Source organism: Leuciscus leuciscus, assembly GCF_965113295.1.
Source record: "Leuciscus leuciscus genome assembly, chromosome: 24".
Taxonomy (NCBI): Eukaryota; Metazoa; Chordata; class Actinopteri; order Cypriniformes; family Leuciscidae; genus Leuciscus; species Leuciscus leuciscus.
Genome location: NC_138723.1, coordinates 15,109,480 through 15,134,684, shown reverse-complemented (window position 1 = coordinate 15,134,684; position 25,205 = coordinate 15,109,480). Strand labels below are relative to the sequence as shown.

Here is a 25,205-nt window from a genome sequence, read left to right as displayed (position 1 = left end):
CTTTTGTCAAGTCTGATTATATAAGCAGTCAAGCAAGTTACATTGTGGGATACGGTATACCATACAGTTGCATAATGCACTTTATGGCAAATGTAGAAGGTCATGGGGGAATTCCATGTATACAGAAAAATTTAATACTGTGCACAATATACATGCATCAGATATAGTAATAGCAGTATGAAAGTATGCTATTCTGAACATAAATGTTGTCTAAACCTACTGTTAAGAGGTAAGTATGTAAACATCTGTGCACCTGGATGAGTGGGAACCCTTGTGTGGTCTGTCAGATGACTGGAAGTCTCTGTGTGCAGCACAGCCATTGGATAAAAGGCTGATCGATGGGAAAACGGTGTTCAGGAACTGGTTGCTGAGGGTCGGTGGGTTTGACTGTCTTCAAATTAACCTCCTTCTGTAGCGCTGTTTGCTGTTGCCTGGCAACCAGCTACTACTTCTTTCAAAGGGATGTGTTTTGCGAGTGCGCAGACACAATGGTGAATGTTGCAAAAATGCAGTGATTATCCTAAACTACGGGTTGCGTCCATATGTGTAACAAAATATCATATTACAATTTAGCAAAATGATCAGTCAAAGTCTAACCCCGTGCACCGCTCTGATTCGCTCGGTAAGTTTCACTGTGAGCTGAGTGCTGAGTTGAATCTCCTGCAGACTTTGGTGCTGAGAGCAGCAGTTTGGGTCTGGACTCATGCATATGCACCACTCCAGCGAACGGCAGATCGGAGAGGGAGAGGGAGAGAGAGAGAGAGACAGAGAGAGAGAGTGTTGCATGCCAGGGTAAAAGAGGGATGAGGAGGTGAGAGGGAGATGCAGGGGAAAAGGTTGATAGATAGATAGATAGATGGATGGATAGATAGATGGATAGAAAATGAGGCTACTTCCAATAAAAGCTCCAACATATTAGGAATACTTTAAGCTGTGTTGCTATGTGAAAAAACGCAAGCGTCTCGCTTATATAATTAACCCATGCAACATATCTGCACCAGGCGTATGTTTTAACATGACGTGCCACAACTGTTAGAGGTTGTCGACACTGGACCTGTCAAAGTAAACATTATAAACTTGAACATGTGTCTTTCTGAATGTGTGCATGATGATGTTGTATTGAAGCACGTTGCATCGCAATGCCCCGTTCGCTTTGATGTGTTCATGACCTGTTTAATCTTTGAAGGTCTAAATGCAGCGAAATTTAGTTTGCACCCCTATACCCGAAGTTGAATTTTTCCCCCCAAGTACGAATCAGTCATGGTCCCACACCAGCTAAGCACCCTCTGGCTCCGCCTCCTACAGTAGCCACACCCCAAACTCACGCTATAGGTTGAGCTGGAAAGAGATTGACAAATCTGAGTGGGCCGCTCTCAAAGGCCCTTTTTTCCACCGTCGGACCAAACCGTTCTCATTGCTTAACCGTTCCATTCCATGCTGATCCGGCCCAGCCGGTCTGGATATTGTTTCATTTTCCATTGTGGGGCTGATAACGGATCTCTTTGGAATGTAATATAAATGTTAGTCTTTGCCTTGGTAACACAAGAGTTTACAGGTGATATGAAATGTAAGCGACCGTGCTCTGGCGGATGATGATTCATTATTAACTTGCGTTAACTTTGCTCAAATAGTGCGCTTGGCCAGCAACCGAGAAACTGGTAGCCAAACAAAAGACAAGTGACCAATCCTGAGTGGCGACGTCACTACACACACATTCTACCAGCACAGTTCAGTACTGACCAGAGAACTCCAGGCCGAGAACGGTTCTTGATTGAGCCATGCCGAACCAAGCTCAAAAATATAACTGGAACCCAGAGGCCATGTTAATGAAAATTTTTTCATCATTGACAGAATTTTTGTAGCAGTGACCTAAAAATGTAAAGCTGTCCTTCATTTTGAGAGCGATGTATTGTAACTTGTAACTGTAATTCTCACCCCTGTCCACTTGGTGGTGAGTGTGCTCTTGCTGACTATCAAGTTAATGGTCAACGAATGGCTTTTCTGAGTTACTTGACCTTGTCTACAAGCTGTTTTATTAACATCTTACTGCGGTTCAAACACTAATTGAGCGATTACATGAGAGACATGATACAGATTTCGGTAAGTTGGACTGTATCTTTCAACATATTTTTTTTTAATGTTTATTCTGTTCTTTCGATGTTTATTCCGCTTCTCTGAACTGATGCGCTACAGTGATCACTCGCGCCACATTAAAGGGCATCAAAATAGTATTGGTTGAATTTTGTGATAAAATAGACTGAATTTGAAAGCTGAGACTTTGTTTGATATCAAAAGTAACAAAAGCACAAAGTTTATTGCGATTTATTGGACAAACACTCATGATGAAAAAAAAAAGTGACGCAAAAAGTCTGTTCAACTTTCTCTTCATAAATAAATAAATGCATAATCTAGCCTATATGCTTGTCCTGTACATTTGTGAATAAAAATGAAAATGTGAACGAAAACAGAGCCTATTAAATGGCTTATTATCATTAAAGTGTGAAAATTACAACGGACAGGTAATAAAAGATTATGATGGAATTTTTACAACCCTGTTTGTCAAAATGACAGACAATGCGGAAGTCTAATGCGACCTCTGCTGGAACCGTTCTTACCGTTCTTAGAACTGTTCAGCCCGACGGGACTCAATGTTTACACTTTAGGGGAAGATAAACCCATGATTGTCATACTAATAGTAGTCAATGAACAATAAACTGGGTTAAGATAATGTATTGTACCATAAAAAAACGTACATACTTCATCTAAATCTTACTCTAACAACACTAATAAATTCTTATTCTTCTTATAAATATATTTCAATATATTTAATGAATTAATAATTACAATAAATAATTCTAAGGACCTTTGTGGAGGAACGCATAATTACCCAGAATGCTTTAATTGAGCTGTCCTTGGAGCCAAACTATATAAGAAGGAAGACAACATGAAAACCTTAACCAGAACACCAAACAAGTGACCCATTAGACAGAAGTCCACTGCGGTGTTCACTACATTCCTCTTCTTGTCATTCTAATTCAATTCAAACTCCTGCTTGCGAATTGACTAAATTCCTAAATTACGATTTTTGTCTTGTCAAGCAGAACCTCAGAACCGCATTTGTCCTCTCCATTCCTCACAGGAAAGCGTGTTCCTCTAACTGAAATATCTGTATCTAAAACAAGCATATTGGTTGGTGAAGTATAGTAAAATAGTTAATCAGCTGTGCTTCGCAGGGCCCCGCTGTTAGGCTACATCAATATCCCACAAACATAAAAACAATATTCTGCGTTCTGCACGGCTGCACCTTACAACAGACTACAGACAACTAACCGCCTGTTTTACCAGAGGACATAATGCTACTGAAAGAAGAGTGATGGCGAAGAGATGAGATTTAGCTTTCGACAATATTAGCCATTGGATTTGGTGCCGATATTATATACATTTGTACAATGTGATTTGTACTAAAATATAAATTTTTCAGAAAAAAGTAAACATGAAGCTTCACCACTAAACCTAACCATCAGCGGGGCATAAGTACAATTGGGATAATACAAATTAAAACGAATTAGCTACCAATTCAACGTAAAATAGTTACGAAATTGTGTTGGAACTCCCGCCAAATAGCAGCACTGACGACGACTTTAGTCTTTGTAATCATTTACTCTGAAATATAAATAAACAAGTGAAGTTAATCATGCTAAATCTCAGCGCTGCTCACCCGCAGCAGGTATAAAAATATGAAAATGTGCCCTCTTCATTCTGAGGTGGCATTTACATTTCCAAAAATAAGCTCCTCCACTTCTCAGATACCAACACTGCAAACATTCATTGTTTCCCTTTGCATTTATAATTACGCGATTAGCGTCCACATCAAAAAATGAATAGCGCGTTTCAGAAACATAAATATAGCTCAAAGCAAACATCCTCGAGAGGTGCACGGCAGTGAGTGAATCATAATTCGGGAATTCTGTGCTAGCTGGTGGCGAATGGCGGAAAGTGTAAAAACTGCTGAAATAAAGACTCGTGTGGAATTAGGAACCTAATTAGGGTAATCTGTTCCTTCAAATAGAACAGATTTGATGAAGAACTGGAAGATGCCGAGGAAGAGAAAGCGAGTGAGGTGAGGGGGTAATGCGAACAGGGAAACGCAGGAAGCGCTTAGGCCCTGGTAAGAAAAACGGAGCTAACCCGCAAGGCCCATTGACAGCGCATTCTTTCTTCCCCAGAGTTCATTAATTAGTTAATTAGTTAATTAGTCTGAGCAGATGGTTGTGGTACACAAATCAGCAGCTCAGAGGGGCAGCTGGGCGGAGGCAGAGATGGAAGGTGAGGGCGCCTCAGATCTGGAGAAAACGAGCACATTCGCAGAGCGCTAATGCTAACGCAGCTAACCTGCTGCATTGCACACTCACAGAACACATGTGTACTAGCACTCGTAGCTCATTCTGGCCTGCCACCCCTTCCTCAGAGTGTGCGTGAGGAATTTCAGATAGTTGCGCAACGGCCTCGAAAACACAAGAACCTGTGCGGGTCAGAATCCAGAAAGAAATGCTGTGTGAGTGTGTGTGTGTGTGAGAGAGAGAGAGTTGCATTAGCATTGGTTTGGATGAATTCTCTGCTTCACTGCAGATATAAAAAGGCACTTCTGATGGTTATTTTTAGCATGTTCACATTTCTCCCTTCTGTCTCCACTCTTTCACTTGTTCTGTCTCTCTCTCCACCTCTCCACCTTTCTCTGGCCCTTTTTCCTTTTATCTCTCTTTCGCTGTGTAAAGGTGCATGTGCATATAGCTCACACAGTTCTGACAGTGTCTGTGCGTATGGAAGCTGGATAAAGGGTCTGGTTTTGTGCTAAACCTGCTTTTATGATCCGGAACACTGTTCTGTCTCTCTCTCTTTTTTTTTCACATCCTTTGTGCATTTTTTTCCTGTTTGAAAATGCTTCATCCAATCCAATCATCCAATGGGACTGGAATGGCAAGACACAAACACGTAATCCTCTTCACCGCTATAGAAAAACCTCTATAAAGAAGAATAGAGAGAAAGACAGATAATTCACTGAAAGGTTACTCTTATTCATCCATGTACCAAAATTCATCACCCATGCTAATAATCATACTTTTTGCATCCTTTCAGGGAGGCGTACATGTATTTTTTGTTTCTAATGTATTCATTTTATACAGTGTGGGCTATACAACATACTCATACTAATGCTGCGTTGCATACTGTGTGCATTGTGCACATTTTCTGTATGCATAGAATATTAGGGTTTGCACTAAAATGTGCAGCATGTGCACTGCACTCCATTTGCAATGTGATGAGGCAAAAGTAATAGCCTTTATTATTGAAAATTTTTTTGCAGGCTGAGAAACTTTTACACAAATATGACAAAAAATGCTGGAGTTATACAATTTGCAGAGGTATACATTTAAGTAACACTTGCAAGTACGAAGGCTAAATATTTCATTATCAAAAACAGCTTTAGAGTTAGCAATTTCAACTTCATCTCTGTAAATCAGTTTGAACAGGAAAAAAACCTTGGATTAATTATAAAAAAATTTTGCGACATCACTCCGTGTGGCATTTTTAATGTAAAAAAATAAATCAAATAAAAATCAAATCACATTGTATAAATTCATACGAAACAATCACCAGATCCAATGGCTAATTGTAACAGTAGTCCCCTGAAGGACAGTTGAATGTAGAAATGAATCTGCAAAATTAATCTGCCATTTCATATAATTTAAAGTTATGAGTTTTCAATTTTATATTTTCAGTTTTCATTTTAATTTTAGTTTAAGTTGTAGTAAATATATATTTGTATTTTTATTTCAGTTTTAGTTTGCAATTTAAACCAAACATGCTTTATTTCAGTTATTTGCCAAGACAACATTTTTTTCATTTACATTAAGTTTTTTAATCTAAAATGTATATATTATATAATATTAGTTTAATTTAATTTAACAAACATGTTTTAATAGTTTTATTTAACAACACTGGTGTTTAATTTTTTCAAAAAACAAATGTGAAAGACATGCCTCGACTATTTTTACTTCTTGGATTAAGCATTTTAAATCTACTGTATTACAATGACTGTTTGGTTGAATTTTTGTGTTTTCTGATTAGGAAAAAAATTATAATTTTAAGCCCTTTCAGAGCAAATACATAAACACTATGGACAAAAAGTTTTTATCCTTCATCTCCCAGTCATACAGTACTTGACGCCACTTGACGAATTAAACATGCAACAGAGTAATGTCTTGTCACCAAAATGTTGCATAATGTTAAAAAGTTAATCCCATGCTTTTTATTAATCCCATACTTTTTATTCATAGCACATAAATATCCTAAACATGGAACCTCTCTTCTCTATTAGCACCCCAGCCGATATGAGAAGCTTTTGATCACTGTATTAAATAAACACACTTAAGAGAACACACACAGGCCAAAACTACTCCACTTACAACTTTGACTGTGATTCCCTCAGATCACTTCATCTCCACAGGGAACTGTTTCATTTACCTTCTTAGTCTGTTTAGATTTATATTCAATTCGTCATTCTTGAAGGTAAACTCACTCTGGCCTTCTGCATTCATTATGCGTTCATGGAAAAAGGGAGTCATCTCAACTCACACGATGCAGTGCAGAAACGGCCCAAACAGTTCTCTCACACATGCGTGAAAGTTTCCTCACAAAATCTTTGTGACACCTAAACCAAGCTTGAAACTTAAGCATCGTTACTAACAGCTCGGAAATGCAGTCATAATTGGGTCTTTTTTTACAGTTTAGCGCCACTGAAAGTGGAATATAGGGTTTTACTTCTCCCCGATTGGGTTATTGTAATTCTTATATGCTAAAAACACTCCACATCTAGAGTTTCGGCTGTTTCTTCTTCCTGATTAAATTACTGTAATTCTTTTATTTCAGATGAGGTCACTTAATGTGTTAAAGTTGAAGTAGAGCAGAGCACCACATCTAGATGCTAATGACTCAAAAATACTCTGACAACTCAAAATGAAGAGATTAAATCAATATTCTTCTAAACCTCTCTGATAGTTTCATATAATTCACAAAATACCATATTTATAATTCAATAACCAAGCTTTATGCAGTTGAACCGCCACTACAACTTCCCGCCTTTCTTTTCACTGCAACCTTTTCAACATTCTTAGGTTCTCAGAAAAAAGGCCACATTCATACAGCAACAGAAATGGTTGTCAGTCCTGTATTTGAGTCCTTAATACGGTTACGCTCACACACACTTCAGTTATTTACAGCAGTGACAACCATTCTATAACCAAACTTGCATTTGTAAATTTTCAGTCACAATCGCATTCTCTGGAAACACACGCTGTGTGAACAGAACCGGACTGGACATCTAGTTGTATGTCACCTAATAAAGAGTGAGAGAGCCGCTCTGTGCTGCACAAACATGTCTCTACCGTGTGTTGCGGGTTTTCCTGTGTGGTTTCTTTTTTGGTAACTAACAGCCTTGGAGATATGAGCTGTGTGTCATCTGAAGATTTTAGATCCAGTCTATCAGTTTTGTGTTATACATGTGACCCGAATACTCCACTCTCAACCTAGATATAAAAACTGCTGTTGGTTAATGAAGATTTGATGGATGAAATCACAGCTCGATTGGACTCTTGACGTATCAAATCTGTTAAGGCTTTTCAGTTTTATGGATATCACTGATATTATAGTTACTGGTAAGTGAATGTGGATTTGACTTCCGTTGCACGTTCATACAGACAGTATTCGATATGCTGCTCTACGGTAAGCTTTTGTTTTAACAGGACATTTCGAGACTCACGCCTGTAGGTACATGCATTTGTCAAATCCAAAAACTGATGGTGTGAAAGTAGCCAATGTTTCCTTTATAATGAAAAACCAGTCCAATAATGCAGAAATGCAAATAAGAATAAAGTTCCTTCTAAAGCATAACACCATTTTACAAGTTTTGACTTACCGTAATGTTTCCTGAATTAACTTAAATTTCAAATATGTGAAGTTAAATATTATGTGAACGTAAATATTAGGTTTATATTCAAGTTAAATATTACAAATGTAAAAAAAAAAAACGGCACAAATGTTTATACTGGAAATTTATAAGGGATCATTCATCCGCAAGTCTTCTGAAGCAACACAATAGTGCTCAAATCTCATTTGCACTTGCATTCAAAACTGGCATGTCAAGACATGTTGTGGAGGCTTTGGCATGAGAACCAATGATATTTGACTTCACTGATGTTAAATCTGGTGCAACATGACTTATTTAAAACATATGAATGAGATTTGACAGTTATGATGGAGATTTTCAGCAAACATTGACATTTTTATGGGGATTTTTTATTTCATTTTTGGAGCATTTTATCTAATTTTATCAGTCCCTTAAAAAGAACAGCCAGACCATTCTCAAAAATGTGCCCTTATCCTTTAAATTACATAAAAAGTAAAATGAACAACAACTATCACAGGTCAACAACAACAGCTGCAGCAGCAGCAATAATAATAATAATAATAATAAAAAAGACGATGTTGTACTTACCCAGAACACCTAATCTGTAGTTCATAGTGACAACAATTACGTTTCCATAGGCAGCAAGAACGCTTGCATCAAACATGTTTCCTGTCCCCTCCATGTACGAACCACCATGGATAAACAACATCACAGGCTTCTTCCGACGATCTCTAATATCTGTGAAAAGCATAAACATGCATACATTTATTCTGAGTGCAACATATAATATCCAATACAAATGTTGCAGCATCATTGTAAAATGAACAGTAATAATCTGCTTGGTGATAAAGCCTGATATTATGCACTTGATATACTGTATATATAACATCTTATTTTACAACCATGCACAATTTTAATTGACAATTAAATTAATAAATGTATAGTTCTTATACACTACAGTTCAAAAGTTTGGGGTCAGCACAATGTTTTTATGTTTTTGAAAGACTAATTTAATCAAATGTACAGTAAAACAGTAATGTTGTGAACTATTACAATTTAAAATAACTTTTATATTGTTATATGTTTTAATATGTTGCTTATTATGCTGAACTTTAAATAAACAGCCATTACTTCTGTCTCATGGTCCTTCAGAAATCATTCTAAAATGCTGATTTGGTGCTCAAGAAACAGTTCTTATTATTATCAATGTTGAAAACAGTTGCTTAATATTTTTGTGGAAAGCGTTATACTTTTTTCAAGATTCTTTGATGAACAGAAATTTAAAAAGAACAGCATTTATTTAGAAATAATTTTTTTTTATAAACATCTTTACTGTGACCTTTCGTCAATATAATAAATTTTGAATAGTAGTGTATATAACATCACATATATAGAACCATATATTAATGCATTCATTTCAAATGAAACATACGATTAGAAAAAAACATTTTGCAGTATTTTAAAACTTGAAGCAGAAATGATTTTTGCCAAAAGAATGCGGCTTTTTTTATGTGCAGTTGCCTTCTTAATACAGGAGATATGTTAGGAAGTGAACACTAGCTTTCTGTTTACTGCATAATACACAGTGTGCAATGTGTTTCCATTTGACGGTCAGATCAAATAATGAGTCAAGAAGATGATGGTAAAAACAGGGGTTGATATTGCTTCCAGTTCACTTGTCACTCTTAAAATAGAAGGTCAAGTTGAGCACACTGCATTACAGTACACAGTACAATATGTTCTGCTGTATACTGCAGACAATGGCAACTTTAGTAGGTCATCCGAGTATACAAATGCAAACACTGTATATTGCAGAAATAGTGTATTAGTACACGATTCCGAACATATCCTCAATCGTCTCCTCACACTCTGGGATCTTTTGGCACGGTCTGCCTCGGATTGGCTCATCATTTCTGCACTCTGCTGGCACAGTCTGTCTGTTTCTCTTCCAAAACTCTGTTGCTCTGATGTATCTCTGTATCAGTTAGTACAGTCTGTGTGTGTTCCCCCTCTCTCTCCTCTGTACATTTGGAATACAAAAAGCTCTGATAGGTCAGACCGGCTCTGACAGAGCTTGGACTCTCTCAACAATTCCACCATCTCAAGTCTAGGTGCTGCATTGGTACCTTTCGCGTTCCCTCGTGTGCTTCATTGGTACCTTCTCTGTCCTTAGACCCTTCTAAACTCCCCCATCTCAAGTGTCCTGTCTCTTTTAGATTCACATCTATATGTGCTGCTTATTGGTACAGGCTGTTCCCCATTGCTTTTCTCTTGCAGTGTGTTTGAGCTGCACATGCTCATGCATATATACACATGTTCTCGGAGATGCTTGTGTGTGTGTGTGTGTGTGTGTATGAACGTGTGTGAGTGCGATGGAGTGTGTGAGGGCAGTCAGAGATGTCCAGTTAGCCAGTGCTTCTGTGGTGTGCAAGCGCTGTAGATAATTCATATGAAAACCAGACCATGCAGAAACATAAATAACTACCACGACATCTGTTTACCCCGAGAGAGAGAAGGAGGGGGGTCTGAGAGAAAGAAAGAGTGTGGGTGAGAGAGATGGGAGAAATCATAAAAGCGAGAGTGAGACAGATTAAGAGAGAGAGGGAGAGATGGCTGGAGTGGCAGAGAGAGAGAGAGAGAGAGAGAGAGAGAGAGAGAGAGAGAGAGAGAGAGAAAAGAGAGAGAGAAAAAAAAAGAGAGAGAGAGAGACAGGAAGAGATCGAGATGTGAAAAGGAAATGGCACACAAAAGAGAATAAAATAAAAGTTACACAGACCAAGGTCCTTTCACGGACACACAAAATCACACACACACACAGGCAGCTGTGATGCTGAGTCGCTATGGAAACTGCCTCATCTCTCTCTCTCTCTCTGTCTAATAGAAGCTCACCAGCACTGACTCACTCATGCCTGTTGCCACGGAAACAAATTCTACACACGTATTTGCACGCCCGCCTGCATCACCACCTGAATCTCGGGTTACAAACGCATTACAGCGACTGCACACTCACACTTTTTCTTCTTAATCTTTGCACACACACAAACACCTCTGCTTGTAGACAAACACACCTCTTTATAAGCACACACACTTATGATACATTGAGCACATCTGTTTGTTCAGCACACACACCTATGTGCGATCATGCATGAACATGCTCGTGCACAAGTATGGGCACAGATACACACGACTAATATTAGACTGTTAAGATTTTTTCTGGTGTTGATATGTGTTGTTTCACACCCTCAGTGCATGAGTTACTTGGTAAAGTCTATGTTTTATTGGTGCCGTGGAAGCAATGACACCAATGAGTCGGCCAATCAGACAGACCGTGTGGATCAGGTGTGCTGTTAGGGCTGAGTGCTGTGAACAGCCAATCAGCTGATGGGAAATCTTTATCAGGATGGAACTGCTTTTTTGTGTAACTATGAGGCGACTTGGGTGCCCATAGGAAAGAGGTTTTATTTATTTAGGCCTATTTTTGAAAGAAATTAATATTTTTATTCAGCGAGGATGCATTAAATGGATTGAATGATTTCTATTTCAAATAAATGCTGTTCTATTCACTCATAAACATTCTTAATATAAAAAATAAAAAAATGTTTTTCCATTAAATAAGCACAATTGTTTTTAACACGGATAATAATGAATGTTTCTTAAGAAACCAAATCAGCATATTAGAATGATTTCTAAAGGATCATGTGACACTGAAGACTGGAGTAATAATGCGGAATATTCAGCTATGCATCACAGGAATAAAATATATAAAAAAATATATTCAAATAGAAAAGAGTTACAGTTTTACTGTATATTTGATCGAATAAATGCAGCCTTGGTAAGAATAAAAGATTTGTCTATTTTTAAAAATCTTACCGACCCCAAACTTTTTAACGGTAGTGTATTTTAGGAGAAATCTTAAAGATGTCTCAAACTGAACTCAGATCTTCCAAGATGCAAAAGCAAAATCAATTGATTTCAATATGAACCCCCATAATTCAATGTTTAATCAGGAAAAATGGCAATGCAATTTGATTGCTTTTTTAAAGTTCTCAAAACTTGCGCTAGATGTCAAAGCGCTGCCCACAAGGCTATCGTCTCCGCTGCATATATGTAAATATTAAATAGTTCACTAATGCTCATGTCATTCCTAGCCTGAATGAAGGATTTTTTTTTTTGTGAACTATCCCTTCAATGTCAATAATAATGAAAAACGTGTAGAATCAGATGCTGTAAAAAGAGATTTCTCCAAGCCGTTTTTTTTTTTTTTTTTTTGCTGCAGTATTGAGATATTTTTTGTGTGCGATGCATCACAGAGAAGCACATAGAATCCACAAACATCTTATCTGGGACAACCCTGCTTACGAATCCATGAGTATAATCTTTGTGTGTGTGCGTGTGTGTAAGAGCGACGGAAGAAAGGGGAGACACAGGAAGAGAGAGAGACCGTATGCAATGCATTAGCCTCAATATGGGATGGAAAGAGTCCGAGAGAGAGAGAGAGAGAGAGAGAGAGAGAGAGAGAGAGAGAGAGAGAGAGAGAGAGAGAGAGAGAGAGAGAGAGAGATACCAAGCACAACGGCCAGATCCTTTCAACAGAGGCCTTAGTATCCTATTTGCTTCAAAACATCCTCAAAATACAAGAACGCTATTCTGTCTCTCCTCCTCCAAGCCTGCATCTCTCTCTTCCTCTCCTATGCTGCACCTCCCCCTCCCTTTCTCTCTGATCTCCTGCTTTTCCTTCTTCTCTCCCCCTCTCCTCAACTCTTTGCCTTCATCTTTGCCTCTCTGCTCTCGTTATGGGACTTCACTCCCTATCTTTTGTTCTTTTCCGTCTGGGCTTTTCTCAACGTTATTTAAAGTAAAGTAAAGCGAGAGAAGGTGGGAATGGGAATGGGATCGGGACACGACGGATTCGAACCCGGGTCCCCGTGAGCCAACGGCTCTCGTGTGTCGTGAGCAAACGCGCTACCTTTTGCACCACGACCATCCCTCTCCCTTCTTGTTCCTGTCTCCCGCCCACACATCCTCTCTCACTTTCAAAGCTCCATGAATCTTATTTCATCATATACTCGTCTTTATCACGATTTTTATTTTTTCTCTCTCCCCCTCCATGCTCTCAAATTGGGGATCTGAGTGTTCCCCCTCTCCTCCTCTTTTTCATCTATCCTCTCTGTCGTTCTCCTCTTTTCCTCCGTCTCTGCTGTGCGTTTCCTCTCCTCTTCTCTCCCGTGTTCAGAGACGCAAAATTGGATTAGCTGGCAGTGTCTCTATTTAAACCTCTGCAATTAGAGACGCCCAAAATCCGAGAACTCAACGCAATGAGTGCGAGCCCTGCACATGCAGAGACATGTTTGCGGTAAAGAATGATAGTCATTTTAAATAGAATACTATAAAACCCTTTTAATAGTTTAATTTTTAATGAAAGAACAGTTAAAATTACGTTTTTTGAAAGTAGTAAGTACTAATTACCTATCCAGTAAAAGCTTTATATATATATATATATATATACACACACACACACACACACACACACACACACACACATCTATATCTATCTATCTATCTATCTATCTATCTGTATGTGTGTATGTATGTATTATATATATTTTTTCATTAATTACCTATCCGGTAAAAGCTTTATATATACATATATAGCCTATGTATAGGGCTGTCAATTAGCTATGTAAAAATAATAACGTGTTCAAATTCAATGCATTTAATGTACCCACCAGCCTACAGAATGCAGTTGGAATGACTTAGTCTCATATTTATATCATGTGATATTGCTTGACAATATTATTATTGAGATTTTGTTCAGTGGTGTGACAGTGCATTCCTGCAAATAAATGTTTAAAACGAAGGACATGCTTATTGATTTCAGGCGTAATCAAATTGACTTGAAGAGAACAACTACTAAAGAGCAGGAGGTTGAAGTTATGGAAGTATCTGGGATGTGTGATTGATAACAAGTTGAATTTTAATTTCAATAGGGAGACAATTTTTAAAAAGGGCCAGCAACCAGGAAAGGAGACTGTCCGAGTTTAACGTTGATAGGTCCTTGATGACTTTGTTTTACAAATCTTATATTGAGTCTGCTTAACATTCGCTATGTTATGCTGGTATGGCAGTCTTAGTGTGAAGACAAAGACTGCTTCGGTGAATTGTCTTGTGTAGCTTTTTATGTTACTTTTAATGTATTGTAAATTGTCTTTTTTGTATGCTGGTCTTGCTGCAAAACCAATTGCCCTTAGGGGACATAAACAAAGAAAGAAAGAAAGAAAGAACAAGTGCAATATTCACATAAGTGCTGTTTATCCCATAGCACGAGTGCAAATGTGATCAAAGTTAATATTGTGTTATTTTAGACAATATTGTCTGTTTTTGCTCAATTTTGCAAACGAAAATATTACCTATAAGCCACAGCAGAACTGTTGCTCCGAGCAACACGCAGCAGTGTTTCTGAATTAATACACGTTTTGAACAAATCAATTGGGTGAACCGACGATTCAATGGCCCATTCATAAAAAGAGCCATAATAAAGCTCTAAACTAAATTCCTGAATGAATCAGCTCTTTGAACTAATCAATCGAGTGAAACAACGATTCAATGGCACATTTATAAAGAGAACCATTCACTTCATTCCTGAATGAATCAGCTGTTTGAACGAATCGAATGAATGAATGACTTGCTCACTAAGGTGTCATCGGATGCTAAATTCAGTTTGCATATAAATGTGTCTTTGCAGTGTGTGGACCAGGGGCGTAGCCAGAATTTAATTTTTGGGGGGGCCCATCTTAAAATGAGGGGGCAACTAATATATATATACAGTATATAGCCTAGGCTATAGCAGCCTAGGACATAGCTCGGCGATTATTATCTTTTACATGAAGTAGCCTACGAGGGCGATTATAAAAAGTGTCAATGACTACGTTTACATGCAGCCAATAACCCGTTCAAAACCGGGATATTAGCAATAACCCGGTCGCGCACGGCCATGTAAACACCGGCAAAAACCCGGATATGCTCATATCCCGGTTTTTAAAAACCCGGATATTATACCTGGGGTACCCCCTTTCTAACCCGAATATTTGGTCATGTAAACGCGTATCGGCATATCCCCATCAAAAGGGACATTGATTTGTGTTCTGCGCATGTTCTATTCGCAAGGAATCTTGGTCTTTTGAGTATAGACGCCGCATACAGAAACCCGCGTGCAGTATACCGGAAGTAAACAAGAAGTAGAGGTAAACATGGCGAGACGCAGCACAGCACCAGACTTTTGGAGCGAGGAGGAAAGCGCAAACAAAGGCGATCGCTATCTGCCCCGACCTATTCATTATCCGCGTGCTGCTGCTGTTGTTGTTGTCTTTGGATACAGGAAAAAGAATCGGAAATGACGCATATTGCGTCTTAAGGAAGTCCGTACGTCCAGACGCTAACCGTGCGTCGCCGTTTACATCGGGATATTGTAAATTCCATGTATACAGGAGTAACTCTCTCTGCTCACGCATGTAAACGCATTATTCCGAATGTTTCAGAAACCCAAATAGTGACCCTAACCCGACCATAACCCGGATATTGGCTGCATGTAAACGTAGTCAATGATGTCATCTTACTCAGCAAATAAGAGTTTGGTTCCAAAACGCGATAAACGTTAAATATATATATATATTTTAGTTCCCGCAAAAATCTGTATTGTATTCTGGTCGGTGTTGAAAAGTCCATTTTTAATTTGACGTAAAATGCGATATCCGCGCAGTCAGCGCACCATTCCACGCTCTGTAAACCGTAACGGCGGCGCTTTGAATAAACCCGCCATCCTAGTTTTCCTTCTACTTTGTGATCCACAAAAAATAATAATAATAATTTTGACGGCATTGGTGACCCTGTGGTGGTTTCTGCGGTGGGGAAGAAACGTAAGCCATCGAAATCTAATAATTTAGGCTACTTGAGATGATTAAGAAGATGAGGCACGCGGGAGGAGGAAAAATCTCGACTGTTGCTTGTTCTTCTCACACGACAGCATCAAACTTCTGTCACGCTAACACTTTGACCCCAGGGGATCTTTTGAAAAACTTTTAATTGTTTTACTCAGTCAACGAAAACCGAGCAGGACCAGGCCATTTTACAGCTGATCGCCGTGAAAAAAAGTTCAGGAGGTATTTCTTAGCGATGGTGATTTAATGTCGGCTATTTTTAGTTGGGGCTATATAAGATTAGTATTGACCAAGTTCAGAGGCTGTCATATGTGGATCAACTTACTTTGTTGTGTATTTCAACAGTTAAAATATGAAAAACTTTTATATTGATTCAATGGATTAATTGCAATTTGGAAAAAAAGGTGTCATGAATTTATTGCATTTTGGGGGGAAACTAATCCTTTTTTATAATAAATATTTGAAAATCAAAATATGGATTTGAAATTGTTATGTTATTCTAACCTAAAATATGCTATGTGAAAGTTTGAAACCAAAAATAGTGGTTTTCATCTTTCCACTCTCTTGGTAAAGAAAACACATTATTACTCAAATTAATCATAATGGATTTATCGCGTTTTGAAACCAAACTCTTCATATACAACAGATATAGGCAATGCAGGAAATGTGGTAATCACTGTTTAACAAGTCATTGCGCATTGTGTCGATCTGAGTCGAAGTCTCACCGCTATTCCTGTGATGAAATATGTGCGTTTCTCTCTCCTAGCCGCTTCACTCGCTTTCGTCTTGTAGTAAGCTGAAGCAAACTCAGATGTAGATGGCTTATTTTCTCCTTCTCGCTCATCTTTTCGTGCGTAATATTGTACTTTGCACAACGCTGCCATTCACCGCATGAACTCTCACGCGAAGATGACAGCGTAGGTTACGCACAACACGTCAAATCAAGTTTGAAAACAGCCGCATTTTACCGCGCAGTATTTTGATTGATCAATCTATCAATTAGACTAACACATCAATAATTTCTTATTTTTCTTATTTTATTTTAAGCCATCAGAAATCTGAGGGGGCCGGACATACAAATGAGGGGGCCTAGGCCCACCCAGGCCCCCTCGTGGCTACGCCACTGGTGTGGACACAACCACCATACAATGAAAAAAAATCCATTCACTCCTTTTTTTAATCCTCAAAAAGTCTAAACACTCTCAATAATCAGGCTGTTTGGATTTTCTGAGCACTATGATGTCATAATGTTCATGCTCTGCCCAAGACCACTGATGGACTGCCTTAGCATATTTCTGCCCTCAGCCATTCGACACCCCCCATGGAAGAGAGGGGTAGGGGTGAGCAGTTGCTCATTATCATTTAAAGAGACATGCACCGAAACAGGTCACTGTGAACAAAGCTGTTTTTGAGGAGTTAAAAAGGGTGTTGTTTTACACAACCATTGATGAATTTCAACCAAAGTATATTATAAACTTTACATGAACACCCTAAAGAATCATACCAACTTGTGAAAAATGGGCATCCGATGACCGCCACCTACTGGCAGTTTTAGTTTCTTATTCAGAGTATCAGTTCATTATAAATTTTTTTCATATTTCCATATTAATAATAATAAATAAATAAATAAATAAATAAAAACATCAAAGGTATAGTTCACCCAAAAAAGATCATTCTGTCATCATTTACTCACCTTCATGGCCTCATGGTTGTTGTAGCTTAAAAGTTTGTGTGTAATAAATGTTGAATCAAATAAAATGTATAATAACATTTCTTACTAAAGCTACTTTTTGCAATGTCTATTTAATGCTTTTCTCATTTAACACAATAATGAATATAAATAAATAATAAATACATTTTTAGGGCGTAATTTTCTCAGTCAAAATAATTGTAATCACTTGACAGCCCTAATATATATATATATATATATATGTGTATATATATATATATATATGTGTGTGTATATATATATATATATATATATATATATATATATATATATATATATATATATTTTTTTTTTTTTTTTACTCAGAAGGAAAATTAATAATTACTCACCTGTTGTTCAAATGTGACTTTCTTCAGTGGAACACAACATAAGGAATTTGTGTGCACTGAAGGTTATTCAGAAAGGTTTCTGCATCAATTGATTCATTGGAAACTAAGAGTCAAAAGACTTATGATATGCTTATGTCAGAACTTGGTTAAATGTCAAGATTTTCAGTGAATCTACTTAAAATTTGGGTCTGTTTCTCACACAAAGTAACATACATTTCAGAAGACTCAGAATATAGCGCATGGGTCATATGGACTACTTTATTGGTGATTTTGCGTAGCTTGAAGTCCCGATTCGGGATAAAAAAAAAAAGATCAATACATTTTTCAAAATCCTTCTTTTTTTTGTTCCTCAGATGAAAGAATGTCATATACATGTCTGATATGTCATATACATGATTTTTGGATGAACTATCCCTTTAAGACGTCAATACGTGTACTTTAACAGTAAATAAATATATAAAAGTATAAAATATTAGTGTCTTCCCACTTGTATTTTCTTTATATGTACATATTCTACATTTTATGTTGTTTAGTTATTTTAATAATGTATACTGTCTACGTGTTGGTTTCATGTTAAAGCCAATTTTTATGAACTCATTGTCATCATGTGACCCTTTACTTTTATTACTTGCATTATTAATGAGAATATATTTTATAATACAAAGCAGATTTAAGTACTTCCTATAGGTAAATTAAATCGGTAAAAGATATACAGCATGTCATAAACTGTAAAATATACAGGCACCAAATGTTACAGCTGCCAGCTTTTTTTCCCAACACAACAGAAACACACATTTTGTGGAATCTGTGAAAGAGTGTTACATGGAATGATCGACATGCACACACACATTTGCAAAGACACCCACACACTCAAACAAACACAAATGTGTTCAGACACACAGTATATGCTGTAAACACATATACACAACAAGAATTTGTCTGCAACTTCCTCCTTATTATCAAAATTTAATCAATAAAATTTGTGCAATTGTTTTGACATATTTATTCATATAATCTGGGGCATATTAAGATTTAAGATTAATAATAAGTCATTTTAAATACTATTAGAGCATTCAGCATCTAGACTCAATTTTACTCAATAAATCCAGCCTTTTGTCTTTAACAGACTTACTGCATTAGCTACTCTACTGCATTCTCAGCTGGATGCATGTCGGCCAATGAAATTGCACTAAATCACAGGGGGCTGATGGGATTTGTAGTTTATTGATTTCTAGCTAATCCTTTGCCATTCATCAAAAAGGACACAAGACGTATAATGAAATCTTAATAACCGTCAACGGGACATTATTCCTAAAATAAAAGCCTGTTATAATGAAATGATGTAAGAATCATTTGGTTCGAGAAGAGATTAAAAACATATGCAGCACAAATAACCACATCAGCAGTGTATGAATTAGTGCATGTATGCTTGAGCATATCTATGTGTGTGTCTGTGACTTGAGCTAAAACAAATGCGAAAACATACAAGACGAAATAATCAAGAGAAATTATGTTACATATTACAATCGCCCCCCCAAAAAGAGTCTGAAAAACAAGACAAAAAGGGAAAAACATGCAAGAAAAATACCTTCGTCCCTCGGCCTGTTCATCGAAGACTCATCATGTTTTTTTGTGAGTGGACCTGGGGTTAAGACAAAAAGGGGGGGGGAAAGAGAAAAGACAAAATTCAAAAAGATTTTACTGCGCTTAAACAAAAAGAGCAAAAAATTCCAAAACAGCAAAACAAGAAAAATGACAAACTAGCAAGAGATCATGTGTCCCAATTTAAAAGAAAAATCAAAAACAGCAGCCAAAGCAAAAGAACAAAACAGACAACAAACTCATAGAAAGAGAAAGAGAAAGAGAGAGAAACTGATGGTGGTGTGACACTTTCTAACATCTCTACAAGCAGTTGCAATGTTTTTGTCTCTTTTCTTCCTCAGTTTTGCCTTCCACATTCACTCATTTGCTACATACCAGGCTTTCAATGACAAATGTCCAGCCATCTTTCTTTGTGCCCAAAGAGAGAAAGTGATGAGACATGTGGAAACACTGTAGCAAAGCTGCGTTTAGTGCAATGGCCCTCAGGAGTCCTCCATCTTAATGTCCTATGGGACTGTAACTCCCCCTCACAGGATAAGACTGCTGATCTCTCTTTTTCTGTCTTACAAACAAACAAACCAACCAACCTGCTGTGTAATTTTCTTAAAGGGTTAGTTCACCCAAAAATGAAAATTCTGTCAGTAATCACTCACCCTCATGTTGTTCCAACCCTGTAAGACTTTCGTTCATCTTCAGAACACGCATGAAGATATTTTTGATGAAATCTGAGAGCTGGCTCACTCCTTCATAGGCTGTGTAACAGCGCAGAGCTTCTGGGTTGTACGTCAGAACGTAGGCTCACTATTGGCCGACGCTGGTCATGTGTGTGATGCGTGTGATGCTGGCCAATAGTGAGCCTACGTTCTGACATTTAACCCAGAAGCGCTGCGCTGTTACACTACGTGAACTCATTCAGAGGTCCACACAGAAGAAAATGAATAGTTGAATAAAGTCGTTATTTTTGCGCACAAAAAGTTTTCTTGTCGCTTGATAAACTTATGGTTGAGCCACTGTAGTCACTTGGACTATTTTGACAATGTCTTTACTAACTTTTCTGGGCTGGCAAGTTTCAATTACAGAGAAGCCTATGGAGAAGTGAGCCAGCTCTCAGATTTCATAAAAAATATCTTAATTTGTGTTCCGAAGATGAACGAAAGTCTTACGGGGTTGGAACGACATGAGGGTGAGTAATTACTGACAGAATTTTCATTCTTGGGTGAACTAACCCTTTAAGAAAGCATCCACCAAGGACATTCATTTATAGCAATAAATGAACTTTTTATCTACTCAAATTTCCAAACAATATTAGCATCTGGTAAAAAGTGAAATTTGAGGTCAAAATCAAATTTACTGTTGTGCTTTTTTTTTTTACACTGCAGAGCAACTGGTAAAACTAGTCAGTGTATGGATCACTAGTTTTACCAGTTGCTCTGTAGTGTAAAAAAAAAAAAGCACAACAGTAAATTTGATTTTAACTTTGACTTTGTGGGACAAAATAAAATGTAAAAAATGACAGCAAACTTGACATTGTCTCTTCTCTATCCTTGTTTTTCCAGTAAAAATTTATATATAACAGTGTTGGCTCAAAATCATTTTCCGTGATTTTATATATATATATATATATATATATATATATATATATATATATATATATATATATATATATATATATATATATATATATCACAAACACGAATAAAAATGAAAACTTTTCTTCTCATTTTTGGTCTTATTCACCCTAATGAAACAAATCCTAGTTTCATGAGAGCATTCTCACTGGCTTCTTCAGGACTGGATCTGGTGCAGCGACACACATTAGCATCTGTCGCTAACTCAGGTTAAATGCTAAATGTTTGTGGCGACAGACATTAATGAGTATTATCAGCATGACCCCCTACCCCCTCCCTTAGTACTGGCGGTGGGCCTGTAAGAGATGAGATAGAAATCGCCTCCATTTATTTACCGTTTATCTGCTACACAGGCTCTCCACACCAGTAGACCACACATACACACACACACACAAACCCCATTTGTCATTGTTGTGCATGTAATCCTCACCCAGATTGTCCAACAAACATATATACAGCACGACTGTATTCTCATAAAACACTCCCTTCAAATGCTCACCACCTGATTTTTCTTAATGCACACACATATTAAGAAATATCCATTTAAAGTGAAAGTGTCATGTTTTCAAAGAAAGTAACACTTTCTCTTATCACAAGTGCAGAGACAACTAAAAGCAAGCCATTATTAGTTTGATGTCCCATCAAAGTCTGAATACAACTCCTTCCATACTATATATGCAAAAAGCATGTATGCAAAAAGCATTTCACATGTGTAGGATGCCCGAATACACAGTATTCATAAAACCAAAGGCAAAAAATACCTGGATGGCGCATTATTTGCGCTGAAATTCTGAAGCGTGAGGCCACAGGAGAGTCATTACATTTGTAAATAGTGAGGAACAGTGATGCAGCTAATGAAGCAGATCACATTGCAATGCGACACGACAGTCTACTTTTCATACTATTATTCATATTGTATGCACACATACTTCTCAGAATAAAATACACAGAATACTCCAGTCACAGAAACAAAACAAACAAATCACGCCAGAGAACTCTTTAGAGCCTGCTTACTCCCATGAAGCACTAGTTTCCCTACACTGTCTAACTACTTAAATATTTGTATGCATACTTTGCAATAAACAGAATATATTGTTTATAACCAACTATAATCAACATCTTTAAATCAATCATCTTTAAATTCACAATGCTTCATTTGATTATAGCTTCCCTCATTAATGCCGTTAAGTACTCCTGTCTGATTTTCGAATACTTTTTTGCTCCAAATCAAAAGTTTGTATCGTAGCGGGTCGGTTTGGTTCATGGTTTATTAACTCTTATTAACAAAACTGTGCCTCTAGTGGCACCAAACAGAAATGACATTATTCACCTTTAAGTGCCGATATACTTCAAGCGAAATCGAAAAACGAACTGATGTGACGTCATTTCGAAACAACTTGCTAAACACCTTCATACTACCATTGGTCTGTGGCGATTAAGTAATAGGTAGATGTGTGTGGAGGCTCCGCCTTCTTTCAGGTGAAAATCTTTTTTGGTCAGACATCTGTGAGTGAAAACATGAACACACTGAAGAGCTGCTTTACAGTCGAAAATTAAGTTATACTTCTTATGAAATGAGATACTGTTTTTCATGTTTAATACTGTAAAGCTGCTTGATTTTAAGCTATCGATTATATAAAGTGATATATAAAATAATGTGACGTGACTTTACTGGAGTTCCGTAGGGCTCGTGCAAACATTTCCATGATGCTATGATCGGATGCTTTCTTAAAATTCTTGCTATTTTCTCAATTTTGTTTATTTTGTTATTGAGAGTAAAGCACGCAGCACATATTTACATATTTATCTAAACGCCGGTCCCAGCAGTGTGGACGCATCAGGATGTTCGCTAACAGTATATCGCTGCTTGCGTATTTTGAACTTCGTTTAACCCCTAAATGAAGAACGAAAAGAACTTGGTCATGCGTTTATTGAGGCCTTTAAGCATGCAAGCTAAAATTAATGACACATATGCTTATTGCTCGTGTTGTCGAGTGCGTGCGCCATCTTGCATGTTCATCTGAGCTGAATCTCCAGCTGAATTGCACTTAAACTTCGAGACTCGATCAATGCTGACGTGATTTTCAGTTCAATTCTCCATCTCAGGCCAGTTCTTCCAGTAAAGGCTGGAGAGCAGGAGACAGGTTGATGGGAGTATGGAGCGAGAGTGTGTGTGTTATTAAGTCTCAGCAACGTCAGCACTTTATCGACGCTTAAAGCATTTGGAGATCAAGCTTTCACTATTTTACTGGTTACTGCTTCCGTCTATATGGTCTACAGCCTCCATTAGGGCTCAGGCTTTTCCCAGAAACCTAATCCTTCTGGCCCTTGAAGACGATGCAACAGCTTTAAAACGAAGGCCCAGAATTCACCTCTAAGTGCAAGAGAAGACATGGGATATGCCGTCGGCGTGGAAGAAAAACGGAAAGCATGATAATGAAGACTTAAAATGGAGGAAAGATCATTTACGTGGGATGAGTCCTGGGTGGTGCGTGGGCTGGTGAGCGCCTGGTGCGGTGACAGTCGGAAAGAGAAAACTAGGCTCCGTGAACGTGGCGTTACTCCCAGTCTGAGAGATGGCAACGGGTTTCGAGTGAGCATGTTGAGCCGCCGAACAGTTTGTGCAGTAAACACTTTCTTTCTGAGAAAGTTTGTACGTGAGCGAGTGTGTATTTGGGACTTTTTGACAGTAGTGTGTGACAGGAAACCCGGCAGTACGCCATCCCAGTGTAACCAGCAGGTTTGTCCTCCCTGACAGGCTTGCCGTGTAGAAATGTCTTCAGTATATTTTCTGTCTCTCTTTTTGCTTTTTTATCTCTGTCTCCCTCTCACTGTCTGCAAGGGGAGCAGACCTAGAAAAAACAATACATGAAAGCAATCTGCCTTGAAGGGCTGATGTCATGTGCTCAATATATATCTCCCCTCCATTAAAGACTCTAGATGAGCCATTAAACAATAGCTACAGCAGTTTCTTTCATTCTGTTTTGTATTAACTGTAACGCTGTGTCCTAACCAGACATGACATGTCCAGTTTTCACCGACTGTCTTGTCTGTCCACTCTGAAAGCAAAAACACTGCACAATCTCGGCCAATCAGAGAATATTTGATGTTTAAAATGCAGCTATGTGGAGTGAAATTTGACTAATGAGATTTGGTTGTGGGCAGGGCTAACCAGCACAACACTACAGAATTAGAAACCAAACGACAAATTAAATGTCTTGTTTTCTTCTCTTGTCAGGTGCTGGGTGATTGAGTTGACCAATGAAATCATTGTGGATGGGGTTTGCATTTAACTGGTTTGGGGAAAATAAAAAACACGCCATACTTATCCCAGTCAATCAGAACAAAATTGATGTTTAATAGATGGAGTGGACATTTGAAGGACAGGTCTGTGGTTAACTAGCCTGGTTGACACCAGACACTCAGTTATAACTGAGAGTGGGTCTGGGGAAGGTTCATTCACAGCCCATTTCCAAAGGGGCGTCACCAATGGACGTCGCTCAAATGCCTCTGGGCGCAATTGGATAGACCTAAAACCAATCAGAGCGATCGCCATCGTGTAAAGTCCGCCTCAACGTTTGTGATTGGTGCCTCGATTTGGAAAAATTGGAAATGGGCCAGATGGACTTGCAGAGCAAATCTCATTTGCCGGAAGTTCGTCAGGGTTTTCCCAGGAGGATAGTGGTTAACACAAACTCAAGACATTTTACGCATTATTCTGCATCTCATTATAAACTCAATTCACTATTCAAACTAAAATGTTCCAACTTGTAGATTTTAAAGATTGAAAGAGCTGTTGGAAACTTAGCGAAGGTGACGTTAAAGTCATGCGAATGAGGTGTAGTTTGTTTATAGCCTAACTTTAGCTTTTTACTCCAGGCTATTGTATTTTTGAAATTCATTTGTGTCGATTTGTTAAGATTATCTTGATGTGATGATAATGTGTGTAAGAATCATAAACTTTTGTTGGTTACAGAGCTTATTTGCTGCAATAATCCAAAAGCCAATGGAAAAAATCTA

The 25,205-nt window shown here is 37.9% G+C and overlaps 1 protein-coding gene across 4 annotated transcripts in view; it reads right to left on the bottom strand.

Moving 5' to 3' along the window:
• nlgn2b (neuroligin 2b) overlaps positions 1 to 25,205 on the bottom strand; it is an 84,825-nt gene that overhangs the window by 15,110 nt on the left and 44,510 nt on the right. For 3 of the 4 annotated variants that reach the window (XM_082158354.1, XM_082158355.1, XM_082158356.1), the window contains 2 exons: positions 19,544 to 19,597; positions 8,552 to 8,701 (listed from right to left, as the gene is read on the bottom strand). In XM_082158354.1, coding sequence (XP_082014480.1) covers positions 8,552 to 8,701; positions 19,544 to 19,597 — 204 coding nt within the window. Of the gene's footprint in view, positions 1 to 8,551; positions 8,702 to 19,543; positions 19,598 to 19,932; positions 20,013 to 25,205 lie in introns of those variants that run through there. The other variant, XM_082158357.1, reaches the window with a different exon arrangement.